Source organism: Aulonocara stuartgranti (genome assembly GCF_965226115.1).
Source record: "Aulonocara stuartgranti genome assembly, chromosome: 13".
In the NCBI taxonomy this organism is placed as follows: Eukaryota; Metazoa; Chordata; class Actinopteri; order Cichliformes; family Cichlidae; genus Aulonocara; species Aulonocara stuartgranti.
In genome coordinates, this window is record NC_138949.1 from 30,273,828 (window position 1) to 30,293,688 (window position 19,861).

Sequence of the window (19,861 nt, forward strand, 5' to 3'; positions counted from 1 at the left end):
TAGTCTTTGGTGCATCTGTTTATTGAGTTATCTGCACTGAAAAGGTGCTGTGTTCTTATTCTAATACCTGTGCAGAACCTCCATATAGTAACAGTTAAAAATACTAAAATGAACAATCAAAACTAAAAACTGAAACTGAACATTTTAAAATGGTAAAAACTCAACTGGAATGATACCCTCACCCAGGCACCACCCACCCCCAACACTGCTCACTGGTGGTGGTGATGAAATCATGGCTCATGAAGACTTTGGATGAGGTGCCTGAACAAAACACATGATGTACAGTAGAAATGGGGAGGAGGAGGATCACTTCGCCATGCCAGACCCCTTCAAGGGAGAGTGGAAGATCACAGTGGATTAAAAGACTGGTGATAAGAGGCCGACTGGCTGTGTAGACACAGTTTGTTGGACAGGAACATTGACATTTTGAACGAGGTGAATTTGACAGTGTGAGATAATGTACGTGCTGAAGAATAAAAGGCAGCAAGAATAGGCGATGTTACCAACTAACTTCCTTCCTGGCTTCCACCTTCTTCTGTGTACATGTTGGTTGTGGGGATAATGAGTTGAGCTGTGTTGATGTTTGCAAGCATCTCTCCTGATAGGATTTTGTCAGAGAGCCGGCACAGTTGCGTCCCAGTTTGTGTGGCTTTGTGTCTTCATCCTCAGCTCAGTGGATGCATCCATCATGGCAGGCGGTTTTCCTTCTTTAACACTGCTCTCTTCTGCCAAGGTCAGCTCATTATATCCATGCAGCTCAGTACTGGTCCCATTGTATTGCAGGCTCTCAATCTCTCACTTTAATAGCAGCTTCCTCTCACTGATGTTAGGGCACTGAGCTACAGGATCCTTCTTGGTTAGTGTGGATGTTCTTCTGCTCGTCCATAATTTCCATGTAAGGTCTCTGCTCGGTCCTACTGTTATAGCAGTCTTTAGGGTGTATGATGTTCTTAATCTGGGGGATAAAAATAATAATTAAATGGGCCATTTTAGAACAGTTAGGCTGAGCACCAGTTGTTATAAAGTGCTCACTATTTCATATTGCCAAAGTTTTACTGTGCAGTCATCAAATGAATGTTGATTTTAAATAATTTAAGCTATTATTTTCAATTCAAATGATATAATATTAAATTCTTTGCTAAGAAGAATGGTTTCTTCTTCTTCTTCTTTTTAGATGATTAGTGTGTTTGTTTAAAACAAATGTTTATTTGTATTTTCTTACCAAGGAATAACCTGAAATAAGGAGGGGAAAAAAGCTCATGCCCTGCCACGCTTGATCTGGTGGTAGTAAATCAAACATTAAGCCCAAATACAACTCTTTGATGTCACATGATTGCACTGATGGGGACCCTCACTGATGTAAGAATGAGTATCTTTGTCTTGTAGGGGTCACAAGATAAGATTTCAACTCTAATTTTTGTCTGTTTTGTCACAGACTCCCCCAGTTGTTTCTGATTTTGAGCATATTAAACTGCGTCGCTGTGTTCATGTTTTCTCCCCTCTGTGTCTCTTTCTGCAGGTTAACAGACCTGTCAGGCTCTCTCACAGATGGTCCATTCAACTATAAGTACAAGACCAAGTGCACTTGGTTAATAGAAGGATTGTAAGTACCACTGTTTTTATCTTCCACATGTCATCATTAATCTTACTTACTTCCACTTGGATAAAGACTTTATTCTGTATCTAACTTAAGGGCTCTAGATAAGAGAGACTGTATTATTCTGTAAAAAGAAGGAGTTTGTCTGTGAATATAGTAGTTACTGTGCTTCGTAGTTGCTTTTTGCATATTTACTGCTCATGCTGCACCGACTGAAAGTGCTTCATTTGCAATTTTTTTCTCTTGCTATGGAAATACAATGCTTGCTTGCACTACATGTAGTATACACTGGTAGACCACCATGTAAAAGTCACAGAATGGCAATCATTATTTTCTAACACGGTGTGTAAGGTCATACATTTAATGGTCTGTGTATGCTCTGGAATGTTAGATGAGCTCTGGGCAAAGCAATGAAGATGTCCATGATCTCCTTGGGAAATGCTGAAGGGCAGCTCAGGCTCCGTAATATATTACTACTATTATATATGCTATTATTTATTTTACTGTACTAGCTGCATTTTCTCTAAGAAAGATGAGAGAAAGTTACTCAAAAGTGAGTTCAAGCTAATTTTATTTGTATATCGTATCACACATTCCCCTCAGAAGGCTTTAACTACTGGATGGGGTGCCAAGAGATTTGGAGCAGATATCCATGGACTGTGACTGAAAATGTGATTTTCAGGCATTTTGTTGCACAACAAGAAGGTCACCTTGCCAACACATTTCAACTCCCAACTCAACACTTAATGGGACTCACAGTAGTGTGTTTGTGTCATTTTGTGTAGGTTTTTGGTTACTGACTAGAAAAGGAAGTGTCAAATTTTAACTCTCTGCTGGTTATCAGCTCTTTGTATTTTATAAATTCGGGCTTGATGGCTGAAGGACCAACAACAACACAAGCCAGTTGTTCCACTTATATTCTTTTAATCAGCTCCCAGCTAACATCTACATGTAGAGGACAGTCTACAAAGCTCTGCACACTCTCTGATAGGACCAAAGCACCAAAGCTTCTCCTTTCTTGTTATACTTTAACATAAACTTCACTGATATGTCTCCATTTACAACACGTCACATTACTGTGACAACTTTTGCCCACTGTGTTGTTGTGCCCATTTCAGACATTGAGGCATTCATTAGAACAAGCTGCACAATGAAAAATGATGCTAAACGGTTACTGCCAATCATTTTTACACATGCTTTAAAACGTGCTACTCAGCTAATATGAAGGATGATTTTAAGTGATAGCTTCATTTTTAAAAAAATTTATTTTTTAATGACAGATTGCTATAAAATCTCCAGAGCATATTCATTTGTCAAAGAGGAATAAATAAATCAGGTATGAGCTAAGAAAAGAAAAAATCTCCTCCATCACACCCTGGTGTATTTAAATTTGCAATGATTGTACAGTGCAGATTTTCCTTCATTTTAACGTCTAGGCCCTTATCACATCAATTATCATTAGGACTTTTATTTTTTATTTTTTAACCAATTAGGTATGCATGTCCACATATGGGAGACAATGATTAGTTCCCTGGTGTTTGCCTTCATGTGTAAAATTGGTTGATTATCATATGCAGGTTTATCTAAAGCTGAAATAAAGGTTTATTTCAGGATTGGACCTTTACAAAACTAGGATACTTGATACTAATAGTCTGCATGTGAACAGACACTGCACGAAATGCATCTTCTACAGTGCTGGCATTAGGCAAGGACACATCTCACAAGGATTTTAATATAGCAAAAAGGTTTTCTGCAGTGAGTGTGAGTCCCTGAACTGTCGATTTATGATCTCAACCACAGATTTTATGAATAGTGGAGACACTTCTATAAAGTAAGAATCATATGAAGCTTATAGGTAGTATATATATTTATCAAGAGTATTTTTGTCACACCTGTTTATTCTGCATTCCCTCTCTCCCCGTCTCCCAGCCCCAACGCTGTACTCAGGCTTCGCTTCAATCACTTTGCCACAGAGTGCAGCTGGGACCACATGTACGTCTATGATGGAGACTCCATTTACGCCCCTTTGATTGCTGTCTTCAGGTGAGCACCTGCTAGTCTGAATAGGAGAGCTGTGCAATGGAGGAAATATGTAAATGACTTAGGTACCCTTTGGCACTGCTTCAAAAGTGCCAATAAATTTGTGCTTGTGCAGTCAAATGACTTCATGTATGGCCAAACAATGGACCCCATAATTGCTGGCTTACCACAATACAGCAATAATAGAAAGAAAATACTGCAATTACTCACATTATCCCTGAATGCCACTTCTTTTTCTCGAGATTTATTCTGTACTTTGCTCTTTTTTCCCTTCTAAAGCACAATCTACAAGCATGTGGGTGGAACTCTTTCATTTCATGCAAATTCATTAAAACAGTAATGCTGCAATATTTTACCAACCTCCCACTTATTCTAATCCACTGAGGCTTATCTCTTGTTAAGAGTTCAGTTGTTTCCATAAAGGGGCAATTTGGACTATTTCAAGAAAAATATATAAAAATATCTGCCATTTGATTATACATAGTCTTGACTTGTGTAGCATTCTTACCTACAGTAAGTAAACTTAAATTGTTCATTATGGATGGGTACCTCCGCTTTGCATTGTAAAAAAACAAACACTAGTTCCTGCAGGGAGCTTGGGCTCAGTGTGGACATGGGTACATTTACAGTGCATTGCACGGATTAAAAGTGACAACCCGGTCCCCACAAAAAATCATAATCAAACGAAATTTAATTTGCCACTGCACTGCAATGTTTTTTACTTCAAGGCTAATTACTGTCATGTATTTTCTGTGGGGTGGCAGTGCTTTCAGACTAGAGCACATCATACACCAAATACATTTCAGAAAACCTTCTGTTATTATTTTGGGTCCATGGGGGATGTCTGTCTTTGCAGGTCTCATTGCCTTTCTGTTGAATTCTTTTCTCAGCGGTCTAGTGGTGCCAGAGACCAGAGGTAATGAGACAGTTCCTGAGGTTGTGACAACGTCCGGCTACGCTCTGCTTCACTTCTTTAGTGACGCTGCCTACAACTTGACTGGTTTCAGCATCGCCTACTCGTAAGCCTCAATATTGTTCTTACCGTCACTCATTTCCTTGTCTTCACCTGTTTGTTTTTCCCATCCTCTGTTTTTCCAGTTGTTCCAGTTCATGATCAGTCTGTTCTCTCCGATATAAACAAAAGAGAACACATCTTATATTTGTATTTATACTGAAATTTGTACTGAAATGTCAGCCAAATACCAAATCCTGATAGCATCAGCTTGTTAATGTGTGCTTATTTGTGGCAGCAGATCAAATGCATCATCAGCTAACTGATTTGCAATATCAAGCAGTTACATCGACAGCTTACTAAGTGATTATTTTTACCAAATGCTATGGCTGTGTTATATTTAGGTGTGCTTCTATTGTCTGTGTGATTTCATTTGTCACTTGTAGGGCAATGAAATTAGTCTCACCCAGGATTTTCCCATTAAGACAAGTCAAAGTGACACGAAAAGTTCAATACAGACAGAAAGTGCGCAACAGGCTCATATTATTAATATTTTGATAAGATAAGATAAGACTTTACTGATCCCACGACGGGGACATTTTTGCATTAATGAGAACTTAACAAGGTAAAAAATGTAATCTGTATATTCCAAAATTAAGCAAAGGCTTTATAAGAGTTTTTGCAGCTTCTCATTATCATCTGCTGCCAGACTTTGACTTCAGCTTGTAGTGGCATTTGTTCCCTGGGGCGACAGAGAGAGACGATCACAAATTTTTGTGTGTTGGTGGCTGATTTAACAACCGTGATCACTGATTGGGATGACGCCCACTCATGTGAACCTGGTTATGTAGAGAGAAAACTTGGAAAGACATATAACTGGCAGCTGTGTGTGGATACTCTCCCAGGAAAACAACACAAGAAGAAGGGGGGAAAAAAATCCAGATTTTTCACACCACCTAGCTTCTTGGATTTGGTAAACCACATGCACTATTAGCTACACTAATAGTGTGTTCAGAGACATTGCATAAGCAGGACACATGACATTTAAAGAAAACTTACCAGGAAGCCTCATAATGCTCTCCAATGTTGCTCTCTATAAAACCACAGTTGAATTACAAATGGCAACAGTAAGCCGGTCTCCATTTCTGGGTGTCTGTTGCCGGTGGGGACAAAAGAATCCAAGGTCACTGGGAGAAACTCACGTGATTGGGAAAAAAAGAAGAAGAAAGAAACAAAGCTGAAATACTTTCAGCTAGCACAGATCGTGAAGACACCATTATGTGGCACCACCTGGTGAGTAATGATAATAGTCAAGCAAGGCAAAATTATAATCTATAATCACAGCTGTGTCATCTGAATTGACAACAATGCTAACTTACATCCATCCTCCTATCAGAAACTTTGACACAATCCACAAAATGTTCTTGCTGCCTATGGTGCAAATCCCATGTCTTTTTTTTCTATATATGCTTCCAGACACCTCTTTAGCTTTGGCACGTTACCTATGGGCTGAAAGCCGTTGAAGTTCCCAGTCTGATGAAGTCATAAAGGAAGTTGCTTTTGCAGTTGTTTCTTTTCTTTTTTTCCTTTAGCTGGTTTTGTGTACACCATTTTTCTATCTTCTCACAAATGCTCATCACTGTCAGGCAGGGCCTTTGATATGTAATAATAAACTTAATGTTATTCATCACTTTTGTGGCTCACACAAAATCTCAAGTGTGGGATGGTTATGGCTTAGGGAGGTAGAGCAGGTCATCTACTAATTGGAAGGTTGGTGGTCAGGGAGGGATCCTTGGATATCCAAGATTCTGAACCCCAAGATGCTCCTGATGCATTCATTGGGGTGTGAATGTTAGATAGAAAGCACTTAGATGTGGAAAAAAGTGCTTGTGTGAATGGCTGAATGGGACATCTTGTATAAAGTGCTTTGAGTGCTCCAGTAGAGTAGAAAGAGTGCTATATACATTTACCATTTACTCGGACTGAAGGCCAGCCAGCCAGTCTGCCTCGCCATGCCAACTGGGAACGGTGTTTGGGAGCCGCTGTAACATTGCTGGTTTTTGTTTCCTGGCTCTACTAAAAGCTCAGTCGTACAGGACCATTCACACTGTTCATGTAGATTTCTATCACCCCTAACGTTAAACCAACCCACTTTGTGCAATTAGTGATGGTCATTACTGAAAACTGAATGCTATGTAACTCCTCCCAAGCTGGACACCTGCTTGGGAGGAATACGTGCATTTACACAGGTTCTTCTTAGCACACACATACACATACAGACGCACACACATGCCCACGGAGAGGAGATGAAGGTTGTCATGACAACACCCTTGTTACGGTAGCAAACCAGCTTTTTGCATTAACAAAAACATGATTCTCCGCCTCTGGTCCTTCACATCTTTCCCCCCAATTTTTCTATCTCTTTCATCTCGAACTTATCTGATATTCCATAGAAACGCCTTGTAATGTCGGTCTCAGTGCTTTTTGTTCCGTTTTGATTTTTATGTGCAATTTCTTTGTTCCACCTCCGTTTCCCATTTTCAGTCACGTCTGTCTTTTTCTTTGCGTTTTCCTCGCTGTGTCTATAATTTATCTTGTTTAAAATCAGAGGTAGTTTAGCTCCATCTCTATTGTGTGTCACATTGTTTATTTTTGCATAACATTCAGTTAGATTTGGTGGCTTTTATCCAAAGCCACTTACAGTAAGTGGATTCAAACTTTAATGTAAGCAGACTCAGATGGCATCAAAAACAGGAAGTCCAAATCTACACAGTGATGCCTTCGTGGTCTCTGGCTTTGCTTTGTATTTTTAAGGTTCTTCTTCTTTTTCAATACATAGTATTGCATTTGTTGTCACTGTTATTGTTAGGTTGAGTTCTGATTCCTCATTTCATTTCATTATCATTTTTTGTATGCTTAGTTTACTCTTCAAGTCTTATAGATTTAAGACATCTTTAGTGTCACTTTCTATTCTGACTTTGCTGTAATTCACTCAGTAGCTCCTATTCCTGTCTCACCTTTTGTGTATCCCCCCCAGTCCCTCTTGTGTCTTGGGTTTTATTTCCAGTCTGATTGTCTTGATTATGTTCAGCTGTGCCCCTTTCCCATTTCCCACCTGTCTCCACTTCCCCAATCAGCCCTTTTTGTCTTTTTGGATTGTGTGTTGTTTCTCCTGAGTTCCTTGTGTAAATTTCCTGTATTTCAATGCCAAGTTGTTTGGGTTTTTTTTTTTGTATGTATTTGGATTATTTATCTTTTGTTGTCTTCCCAACAAATCTGATGTTCATGTGATGTTTCAGTTTCACGCAGCAAGACTGAGTGAACATTCTTTGCTACATTTTATTTAATAGTAAGAAATAGTTGATGTACTTTGTGGTTATTTAAAAATGATACAAGATGTTTGTATACAAAAGCCTTGAGAGGGAAGTAAGAGAATAATATATCCTAGGGATGCATTTTTCTTTTCTGTTCATGTGTGGTCATCAGCTAGTGTTTGTTATGTTGAAGGAGAGGTAAGACGATTGAGTAGTAGTAGCACAAACGTTGTTGGCTGATAAACTTGGCAAAACTCAAGACTATTTTTTTTTTTTTTTTTTTTTTAGCTGGAAGAAGCAAAACTGGATTAGCTTAAAATGAGAAATTCAAAGAACTGATCAAAAATGACAGCAAGACTCCTGATAAAAGAATTAAGAAGATTTGATTGTCTTGCCTCTTTAATGAGACGAGAACCTCAATTTTTACTGGGGTTGATAACGAGGAAATTGGAAGACTTTTAGATAGCAATGCTGGTGAAATATTCACTGAAGTTAGTGACAGTTTTGATGGTGTTGGGCATATCTGCTGAACAGTCGTTCCAGCAGATATTGAACATGAATCCACTCTAAAGCAAATAATACACACATCTAATATGTAAAGGTAAAAAATAGCAACTTTGGCTATCAGTAAATTTTACTATAAGTATATAAGTAGATGACTGCAGTCACCTCAGTTAATATTTCATGAGGCATGCACAATATCTCAAGGCCATATACTCATCTAAAAATAATATCTGGCCCGTCACAGTCAAGTATTCTCTTTTGCTCATGGCTCTCCATAACCTTGAAGATGTTGTTTGACTTTCTGGCTAACTGTGTCTCCCGCAGGATAAACTCTTGTCCCAACAACTGTTCGGGCCACGGCAGATGCAGCACTGCGAACTCGGTCGCAGGACGTGTGTACTGTGAGTGCGAGGAGTACTGGAAGGGGGACGCATGCGACATCCCTTACTGCAGAGACAACTGTGGCAGCCCAGATCACGGCTACTGTGACCTGACCGGGGAGAAGCTGTGTGTCTGCAACGACAGCTGGCAAGGTAAGAAAACGGAAGGCTGAATTTTATTGGGGAATTTAAAACTTAGTTTAGTGATACATAGTAAATGAGGATTTTATTGGGGGAAACTTGGCTTCATGTGGTGCAGCCAGGATGGCAAAACAGGCACTTTGGCTTGGTGCTACTGTAATGGGCTTCCTGCAGTGAAGACAGGAGTGGAGTGCAGGCGAGATGATAACAGAGAGGAAAATGATAGGGATAGTTTAAAGTGCTGTATCTGAACTTTCAGGACCTTATTTATTAATTCATGAAGTGTTCACAAACACAGTAACCACTGATCCAGTAAGTATTTTGTACACTGATGTCTACAACTGTAGTCTAAAATGGGGCAAAAATGACTCTGAGATATGACACCATGTTTTTAGAGATGCTTCTTATTGGATTCTAGTCATACAAACACATTTAAAACGGTTAATTTAGTCCAGTTTCATGATGCTTTTTTTAGTCATTAAATGAACAAATGAGCGCAGTGTGAGTTTTTTTGCTTATGCTTTCCTTTCGGTTTTGCAGTTTTCAATATTAATATGAAAAGCAATTGAAAGCACAATCCCAGTGTCCTCTTGGTTTATGCCTAACACAATGCTGCCTGAATCAGTATTCTTTAATATCATAAAATATTATACGGGATTCCCAGGGAAATGTTCCCTAGTGGCACAATATATATCTAGCTTCATTTTTTTTATTTATTTTTATTTTTATATTGCAGTCATAAACAAATCCCTCTTGCGGCTTCAAAATCAACAACTTTATTTCAAATGACGTTTTCTGACTGAGAGTGATTTTAGACTAATTTCTTTTTATAAGAAAAGCGGCTTTTCTTGGTGCTGTTCGCAGAGGTTTCATCATTTGTAAAAGGCTTTTGCATGAAATGAAAGTAACTGTTAAGTCACATTCTTCAGCCAGTATTTACATCTTCTAAAGCACCGGTTACAGATTTACGTGTTTCGGTTCAGTTTTTGTAGTTAAAACATGGATAATCACGAAAATCTGACCAACTGCATGTTCATTCAAGATTCAGATCCAGTTTGATCCTAAATGTCTAACAAACATATTAAGAGAATACATAAGAAGAACAATTCAGCAGACAACAAAGTCTGTTGAAGTTGGATGGTGAAGTGCTGCCCCCTCCTGGAAGGATAATGATAGCACAAGGAGAAAGGAAAACCAACTTTTTCCCATAAAATATTGTTAAAAACAATACAATAAAAAATCTCCAAGAATGAAGATTAAAAATGGATGCATTTTAAAAGCAAAAAAAAAAAAAAAAAATAGGCAAATATCCCAAATTGTACAGTACAGTGATGAACAGCAGGCTAAGCAGTATTTACCCAGTGTTGTGTATGTCAGTTACATTTTAGTTTTTCAGAAACAAGACACCAAATTGATGAACTGATTATGTGTTATAACTAAACAGATTAATATGAGAGGTGCTACAGTAGGAACATATTGCTAAATGGCAATGATCGCATACTCTGTGACTTGTTAAATAAAGACCCAGTTTAAGTACAACAATAGGAAAAAATATTAAAATCATTTAATATTTAACACTTCAGTTTTAGGGATATGTATGTGAGTGTAAAATTCAGCAAATATGCTGTCTATTTCAGTATTTGCTTTAAGTTTTTTAGACACAAAGACATAAGACTAATCCTAAAATCAAAGGTGTGTGTGTGTGTGTGTGTGTGTGTGTGGGGGTAGGAAAAAAATCCAACCTGCTCACAACAATGCTTGTTGATTTATTTATTTATTTACTTTTTGTGTAATGAAGTCATAATTTGCACAAAGAGATATCGGTTAACATATATATTTTTTTTTTGGTGTTTTGACAGCCACAAAGGTATCATCTCTGAACCTAACTAAGTCACTTGAAAACAATTCAGATGGACTGTGCTATCCATCTATATGACAGCGAATGAGTCAGATTCTGAGCTTTGGGATTCAGCCTCTTATTTCCACAGATCACAAATTGTTCACACAAAAGCAACAGAGACACCAGTGAGGCAAAGGGATGTATGTGTATCTGTCTGGTAATGAGTGAGGTGGAGGCAGATACAGAGCCTCGGAGCAGGCATCAGAAACACAAACGGGCTTTTAATAAAGGTATTGGTCACCATGGAAACCACCAGTTGGCATCACCAAAAAAAAAAAAGTTTTTTGCATTAATGGAAAGAGCATTTTCTACAATTTGTCCTTCATTCCCCTCTTCCCTCTACCCCCCGCAGAAAGAAAAGTGCTGAATGCGTCTGTGATCGAGTGCTTTTCATTTATCTCGTTTTCTCACGTCTTGCTTTAATCACTCGCCTGCAATGTTGGAAAATCCTCATTTAATCTGTAAAGATGTGCTTTTATTCTCGACTGCCATCTGAATAAGCTCTGCTTTGTGGTCTGTCAGTTTTCTCACTTTGAGTTATAATATTTTAATGTGCTTTACAAACTAATAAGTAAAAAAAAGAATAAAATCATTTAAAATAAAGGGTTTTTTTTGCATTATATAAATGAGTAGAAGCAAAACTGTTCACTGAAGAAAACACGATCAGATCAATTAGTGAAACTAAAGAAGGCAAAACGGTGACGATGGGTAGAAGGGTTCAAGGAAGAGCAAGAAAAAGGTAAAGGTCTGAGGGAAAAGTATAAGCTTTAGAAAACAATGGACAGATGCAGTGAATAACGAAAATGTATATTTTAATAAAATGTATTGTAGAAGTGGTCTTGTTTTTCTTTTTCTAAAAGATATGAGGTTGCTCATCATCTGCTCATAAATGAGCTCGAGTTGTGTTTGGTGCCTATTCATAGAACAGCCACTAGGTGGCACCAAAGTAAAAATAAATAAATAAATAAATAAATAGACTGGCAACCTGTTAAGGGTGTTCATAGGCTACAGTTCCCCCATGACCCTGAACTGGATAAGCACAATAGGATTTATAGATTGATATTTTGAGAAAATTGAATTCATTTGCCCTTTACTACCTGTAAAATAAATACTGGAAACAATGTATGTACGAATTCCAAAAAGTGAAACATGTCCTTTTGCCTCCATCAGGTCCAGACTGCTCCCTTTCCGTTCCCTCCACTGAGGCTTTCTGGGTGCTGCCCAGCATTAAACCATCTGCTCAGTCTCTGGGTCGAGCGTCCCACCGGGCTCTGGTGCATTCTGGGTTGATGTGGGTGGTGGGAGGTTACTCCTTCAACTACTCCAACTACCAAATGGTCCTCAAGTAAGACACATCCATCTGACTTAGTCGACTGTGATTGTCTTTGAGCTTTTGCACTTTTCCTAATCTTTCCCTTTGTTTAAAGCTACAACCTAGAGACCAGCACGTGGGATGTGGTGCCTGTCAGCAGCGGCCCTCTCTACAGATACGGACACTCACTGGCTCTGCATCAGGTAATCCTGCTTAAGTTTTACATTTCACCAGTGCTAAAAACAAGAAACAGGTACTACTCCATACTACTCCACAGCAGTGAAAATGTGGACTACAATCAGAAGGTTTTAGCATTTATTCTGGATTCTTAGCTTCATATGCTGCCTTCCTCATGTGCTTACCAGACAGTGTTGAATCATTATATTTGACTATTGTTGGAATGGAGTGGTGCTGTCAATTAATAGACTTCCTCAGTACAGATGTTCAAATTAAAGAATTAACTGACTGCCTTGAATGCGTGCTTCTTTCTTCATTTTGATAAATATTAAATAAGTCTGCTTTGACATTGTATATATCATTTATGGGGGGGAAAAAGCCCAGACAACAAACTGATTAGAAGTGTACGTGTTGCAGTCCATGTCTAGAAACAGCTCTTGCTCTCTGAAGTTATATGGGGTCATTTCACAAGACTGAGGCGTTTCTAGGAGACTGGCCCATATTTCAGCTTACCTATAAAGAAATGAGAACATCAGAATCATTCATGTGTCTGCTATAGATCAATCACGCCAAAGCCAGGAGCATCAAATGATGTGTCGCTGTCCAAATACTGGGGCGCTTACTTTTTTTTTTTTTAGCGTGGAAGGAATGGTTTAATGGTGGAAGACAGGAGGGAGAATGAAGACAAACATCTCGTCCTGCTGTGCTGAAGGTGAGATTTGATCCAGAGGAGGTCAGAGCGACTGACTGAAGCCTGCTGATGATTTGTAGCCTGCAGTAACTCCTGGCTTGTTTACTATACACACAGCTTTAACTTCAAACCCACCCTGTTACTGTGAAGGTGGATGAAAGGAATCACTTTGCTCCATCGGCAGAGTTTCTTTTGAAACGTCTTTGACTTGAGGACAAAGCAGACGTGCTTTTGTTTTTTTCATGAGACACTCATGTCTTCACCTCTCACCCTTTAGTTTCACACTGGTATTTTTGGTTACTCACTATTTTAGGTGATTATGTTTGGCAGATGGGAATCACACGATGGCTGATGGGTGCATGACAAGGTGTAAGTCTGCAAAAAAGAACAGCAAACACAGTTTTTTTTTTTTCATTTACAGCTATTATGATTAATATATTCATATTTACAGTTACTGACTAAATATTTACTGTGCCAAAGGTGTTTGTCAGTATAAAATGCATTAATAGCTGTTCTTGAAAGGTTCACAGCAGCTAAGTGCTCCTGCAGCAGCACCTGCAAAGACAAGTGATTTTATTAGCTGATGCTAACAGACGCCATATTAGAACCACCTGCCTAATGTTATCAAGTTCCTCCTTATGCCACTAAGTAAACTCGGATCTTTAAAGGAGCTGTGGTGTTTTCTGTTTTATGGCACCAGAAGTGTACAGCAGGTTTTTGGGGTCCTTATTTGGGCTTGTAGTGATACTGTCAGGGTGTAACATGTACACTAATCAGGCATAACATTATGGGCACTGGCAGGTAAAGTTTATAACACTGATTACGTCTTCATCGTGGCACCTGTTAGTGAGTGGGAGCAGGAAGATTGGGCAAGCATAAGGATTTTAATGGTTTTGGAAAGGGCCAAAATGTCATGAAAGACGACTGGGTGGAAGCAACTCCAAAACTGCAGCTCTTGTGAGATTTTCTCGGTGTTCTGTATGAATCAAAAGTGGTCCAAGGAAAGAGCAGTGGTGAACCAGAGACTGGGTGATGGGCAGCCAAGACTGAAGGCTGGCCTGCGTTGTCTGATCCAACAGACGAGTCGAACGTGCTGGACGAACAAGTCCAATCCAAACAGGTCCCACTTTGCAACTTCCACAATTTAAGGATCTGTTGCTAACATCTTGGCGCCAGATACCACAGGATACCTGCAGGGGTTTAGTGGAGTCCATGCCTTGATGGGTCAGGGCAGTTTTGGCAGCTAAAAGGGGGACCAACACAGTATTAGGCAATTGGTCACGATGTTATGGATGATCGAGGTGCACCCCTGAAGATCACGCAGCAAAAAGTTGAAGCAAGATGATCAGTTTTATTCAGGTCACTAGATTACTGCAATCCCCACAACGTGGTCAAAGATCAGTAATAATATTAAAAACATATTTATTGAATCAATGTCTGGATGTTTTGTCTTTGTTGAACACAGTGCTGTCTTTTGCTGCAGAAGACATTTCTCATTATCATGATGGGGGTGGTAAGAACTCTGAAGTCTTATTACTATCAGACAACCAGGGGGCCCATCAGAAGGTCTGCAGACTGCTCAAATGTGATTAGATATTAGAGCTCAGGCAAAACTTCATAACACTTCCACAAACATCACATCACTCTAATACGAAATCTGCCTCATGTTTCCCTTGTGTAGGATGACATCTACATGTTTGGCGGGAAGTTGGAAGCAGGTCCTGCTAATGTGACAGATGAGATGTGGGTGTTCAACATCCCCAGGCGTACCTGGTCGTTACGGAAACCAGTCCCGCCACCTCCTTATGCCCTGGAGGGACACATGGCGCACGTGGTGGAGCTGGCCAATGGCGAGCCAGTGATGCTCATCATTTTCGGCTACTCACCAATCTACAGCTACATCAATAAAGTGCAAGAGTACAACATCAGTAAGTGTGCTTGCTGAACGATGTGCAAAAATATCATCGTCCTTTAGAGACTTTTCAGTTGGTTTTCACTGATGTAAGCTGGACACAAGAAACCATCAAAAACTGCTGATATTTTCTGTAGAACATTTCTTGAACTGGTTGGACCGTAATTAGGTGCTTTTAGGTGCAAGTAAAAGGAAAGCCATTTTTTCCTTTTGCTTCCTTCTACCATTGGATGTTCATGTCAAATGTGGACAAAGTTTCAAGCAGTGACAAAAGCTTCTGACTGCTCTGAACTCTCATATAGTAATAGCTTATGTGAGGAGGGGATTCTGCACTTATGGAAGCCAGAGGAGGGGCACCCAACCGGTAGAAAGGCTTATGGTAAAAAAGACTGACTGACTGATGACTGAAGCTAAAGTGTCTTGTTCCAGAAAAAGTAAAGACATAGTAAAGAGACAGTATTTTTTAACTGCAAAGAAAATCTAGTGGACCTATGTTACTGCAAATCTATCAAGAAGTCTAATGTCATAAATTCAATAGTTGTCAGTAAGAATACTTCCACTTGTCCTTGAAGTGAGCAGTTTTAAAAGCACGAGGACTACAGGTTGTGTGAATTCTGTGAATTAAGAGAAGATGAGAACGTGTTGAATTTTCTTCTTTGTTGTTATAGTGATAAGTTAAAAAGACATTAAAGTCTAGGTTTAATTAAATGTCCTTTAACAATTCAGAAATGTTTGTGGCACACTGGTGATGACAGAATGAAATGGGTGCTTTAATAATTCTGGTGTTTATAGGTTAGCAGTCTTTGCTTAAAGGTTATGCTGCTACCCTGGCTTTGCTTTCTGGCTATGTAATGCTTTGTTGCAATCTATCTGGGCTGGGCGTGTTGTTTTATGCATGGCACAACAATAAAATCCAATAAATGAAGCCAGAATAAGAAGACAATGAGCAAAATACATCCATATTCATATTCTTGTGAATGGAGTGGTTTGCAATTGGCATTTGTTTCCGGTTTGACACTGCTTTTGTACAATTTACAATAACATTGTACTGTACAGTATACATGCTGTTGTAGTACATAGTGGAGTATAATGTAATTACCACACAATAGTCAGATATGTGATAAACAGCCTTGTGTTTCATTTCAGTTTGTTTTGAACACAATCGTGGCCTAAAGACTAAAATGACTGGAGAAAAACATCAAGCCAGACTATCTAAAAACTGAGAAGTACAACACGCACAGGCCCTGAAATCTCTTAGTCTCAGCTTTGTGTCTGTGAGCCATACTTCCCCAAGCTTCGCTGGTTGAATTTAAAACACCGACTACATTAGAAGATTTTTCTTGAAGAATGCAGTTTTGCACAGTTGCAGGCTAAGTGCTGCTCCCTGATAGCAGAAAGGTTTTATGAGGAGTTTACTCTAACAGTCCATGTATGACTGATTACTGATTTTATTCTGTCTGTGATAGATGAATGTGAGCTTGCAAAGTTAACTGTGTGGACTAAAGCCACACCGTAACCCTGGTTGGCTGAGGCCCTGAGGAAATGGGTGGATGGTTCTAGTTTTTCAGGTTGAAAAAATCTTCTCCAAAGCAAGTTTACTGCTATAGTTTTGTCTGTGTAGCATCGCTTTCACATGCTTTTAAAATAATGTTGATATTGCATTTATCATCAGTGTATATCTGACTCCGTGTCTTTATGGCTGTATAGAAGATGGCGGTATTGTAATGTTGTACACCAGCTGATGGCGCTAGAACCAAATGTTTAAATAATTCTGGAGAGGAAAACACACAAGCATACACATATTTACACACTTCCCGCAAGATGCACAGACTGAAAAGCAGAGGTGTGTGCAGCCACACAATCTTTACACACACCAGTGCACAGAGCGTGGTCATTAAGAAGAGGTGGCACCTAGGCTGGATTGTCTGGGAGAAGACGGTGATTAATGAATCCGCTGCATCCCCTCACTCCTGTGCCTCCTTGTCATCTTGATTTTTTTTCTCCCCCTCTCCCATCCCTCCCTCTGCACTCTTTCATTTGCTCCTCACATGCTTTCTTTCTTTTTTAAAATCTCCCTCTGTATTTTTCTTTTCACCTGCCAGCCTCAGCTTCTGACCCCCTCTGTCATCTCTTCCCCCTCTGTCCACATCACTGTGTGCTCCTCTGCCTCACCTTCTTCCTTCCTTATCTCCACTCAAACGTCTATCACTTTCATCTTCACCCACCTCCATCGATTCCCTCCTTCCTCTTTCTCTGACAGTGTCACAACGTAAGTCTGCACTGAGCATCATTAGGCTTCAGAAGGAGCAAGAAGGAGTCAGTGTAGTGTGGAAATGAACAGAGGGGGAGTCGAAGCGAAGTGTAAAATATGAGGTAAAAGGATTTAATGACCACTCGGAGAAGCGGGTTCACAGCAATTAGCTGTGAGAGATGTGATAAGAGTTGACCTTCTCCTTTCTTGTCGTCACTTCAGTGCTGCCTTTCCTCCTACCCCTGTTTCTCTTGTTCTTTTATGCTATTTTTTCCCACTCCAGGTGTGTGGTCGGCTGTCAGTTGCTCGCCGGCTTTCTTTTCTCCTGTCATTTTTCCTTTCTCAATTGAGTATAGTTCAGTGAAGCTTTTTTTTGGGCAAAATGCTGTCATTAGCAAAGAGAAATCAGATCGACAGGCTGCTAAATCATTTCAAGACTGATGTCAATATTAATATATAAGACGAGAAACTCTGGTCTAAAAGATGAAACAAACTTTCCGCGTCCCTGCTAAAAATATACAACAAAAATACAGCAATTTTGTTCTTCTGGCTGCTACCATCAGGACCTTATCTCTAGCATCCACTCTGTCTCACCAACTCTTAGCATGTCTTTCACTACAATCATTAATTTTCTTTGTCTTCTTGACAACTCCATATTCAAAATCCTTTTTTCCAATATATTCACTATCCCTCCTCTGCACATCTGCCTTCGTGGCCTCTGGTCCTTGCAGCTTCACTGTTACACCTGTCTACCTCTCATACACATGCATTCTGTTTTTCTTCTACTTACCTTCATTCCTCTTCTCTCAAGTGCATGTCTTTACCTCTCTGGACTCTCCTGTGCCTGCTGCCCACAGATCACAATGTCATCTGCAAACATAGTCCACAGAGACGCCTGCCTGACCTCATCTGTCAATCTGTCCATCACCACTGCAAACAAGAAAGGGCTCAAAGCACTGATGTAATCCCACCCCCACTTGAACCCATCTTTCAGTCTAACTGCACACCTCACCACTGTCTCACTGTGCTCATACATGTCCTACACCACCCTCACGTACATCAATGCTTTCTCTAGATCCACAAAAACAATTCCTCTTCTATTCTTCCCCGTCAACACTTGCAAAACAAACAACGCATATAGTATGCAAAGTAACTGCAAAGTGCTCTCTTTAACTTTGCTCAGTTTCACTTAAGCAGCATCGATCTTTTCACAGGTAATTCTCATATATGGTTTTCTTCCATTTTTGATCCACTGCTGCATATTTTCAAGGGGGTTATATGCTATAAGAGGCCAGGCCAGGAAAAACTCCCTCATAGTTTGCTGTGTTGTACCCTCAGTTACTTTGACACAGTGGCATCTGCTGTGATGCTTACACCTCTGAAGTCTCACAAGTGTTAACTTTAGTTTGATACCACACAGTTTGTAATTGCGGAGAAATGGTCAGTTCACTTTGGGCATGTCCTTTTCAAGCAGAACCTCAGAAAAACTTGAAAGTTTAATCATTAAAAAAAAAAGACTTGGGGTGCGTGGCCATCTGGTGTAACCTGATGGGATGAGGGAAAAGCAAAGACTAAAAAAAGAGCATAAACGACAGACAACAAACAATATAACAATAAACAGAGGGCATGTTGGTGAGCTGGTAACTGCTGACCTGAAACATTCAGCTCTGGAGCCAGAGATGCCTGCAGGAAGGTACAGAGCGGGCAAAGCATGATCTGTGACATGAAAAAGGCACAAAGTTAGTGACATGAAATATTGCATGGAGCGTAAAAATGAGGCATTTTATTTTCGTTTTATTTTATTTTGCCTCCAAATATCTTAGAACTTTGAAACTAATTTAGCTTTGGTGTAATAACCATCCACAATACCAAATAGATCGGCTTTCTCTGAATTGTCTTTTATGGCTCTCGCTGTGATGTTACTATGAAGGAATGCAGTTATTATGATTTGTAATTTTAAAGTGTTTCCATTTTCCTTTTTGTACAAAGTTTGTGGAGTGTTCAGATTTGTGTTTCTTTTTTTTGAAATCGTCATTCTCAGATTTTGAAAGAATCATGAGCAGTTTCAGTTCAAATGCACTCTCTCCTCCCTTTTCTGTCTCTATTTTTGATACTACGCTTGGTCTCAGAAAATTCTTCTTAGGCTTTGTTTACTTTCTTTTATTTATTGGGGTTTATCTGATGACGTAACCCCTGCCCATTTTTAAAATCATTTTTTTATGCACCTGAATTAATCTTGGCTCTTTGAAAGGCCGCTTTTAAACTGAAGAAACTCTAATTTTCTGTGGCCTCGCTCCCTGTTTGGCTCGCTCTCTCCTCTCTTTGCTTTATATCACCTCTGGAATAAAAACTGCTTTGCTTTTTGGCAAGCACAGTGAAAAGCCAAACTTGCCAAAGCATAAAAAAACATTTTAAGTGATCAACTTTGATCTTTCCACAGGGGTGCACTCCATTAATCAGCCCCTCTCTCTCCCCCCTCCCTGTTTGTTTGTGTCTCAGGGTCTAACTCGTGGCAGGTTGTGTCTTCCGGAGGTGCAGTGGTCCAGGGAGGTTACGGTCACAGCAGCGTGTATGATGAAGCCAGTGGCTGTGTGTTTGTCCACGGGGGATACAAGGCACTAAATAACAACAAATACGGCCTGGTGGACCACATGTACCGCTACCACGTCCACACAAGAACATGGTGAGAG

General features: G+C 39.7%; 1 protein-coding gene and 1 long non-coding RNA gene across 5 annotated transcripts in view; one reads left to right on the forward strand and one right to left on the reverse strand.

The window, feature by feature from the left end:
* The window catches only part of atrnl1a (attractin-like 1a), a 332,702-nt gene that overhangs the window by 45,254 nt on the left and 267,587 nt on the right, over positions 1–19,861 (forward strand). For all 4 annotated transcript variants that reach the window (XM_082557492.1, XM_082557490.1, XM_082557489.1 and 1 more), the window contains 8 exons: positions 1,520–1,603; positions 3,527–3,640; positions 4,528–4,656; positions 8,732–8,940; positions 11,999–12,173; positions 12,256–12,343; positions 14,690–14,936; positions 19,671–19,854. In XM_082557492.1, the coding sequence (XP_082413618.1) occupies positions 1,520–1,603; positions 3,527–3,640; positions 4,528–4,656; positions 8,732–8,940; positions 11,999–12,173; positions 12,256–12,343; positions 14,690–14,936; positions 19,671–19,854 (1,230 nt within the window). The remainder of the gene's footprint in view (positions 1–1,519; positions 1,604–3,526; positions 3,641–4,527; positions 4,657–8,731; positions 8,941–11,998; positions 12,174–12,255; positions 12,344–14,689; positions 14,937–19,670; positions 19,855–19,861) is intronic.
* On the reverse strand, positions 780–7,620 carry LOC309720515. The gene is made up of 4 exons (XR_014280502.1): positions 7,607–7,620; positions 5,649–5,742; positions 4,680–4,763; positions 780–955 (listed from the first exon to the last, which is right to left on the reverse strand). It is a non-coding gene; the product is annotated as an uncharacterized lncRNA (long non-coding RNA).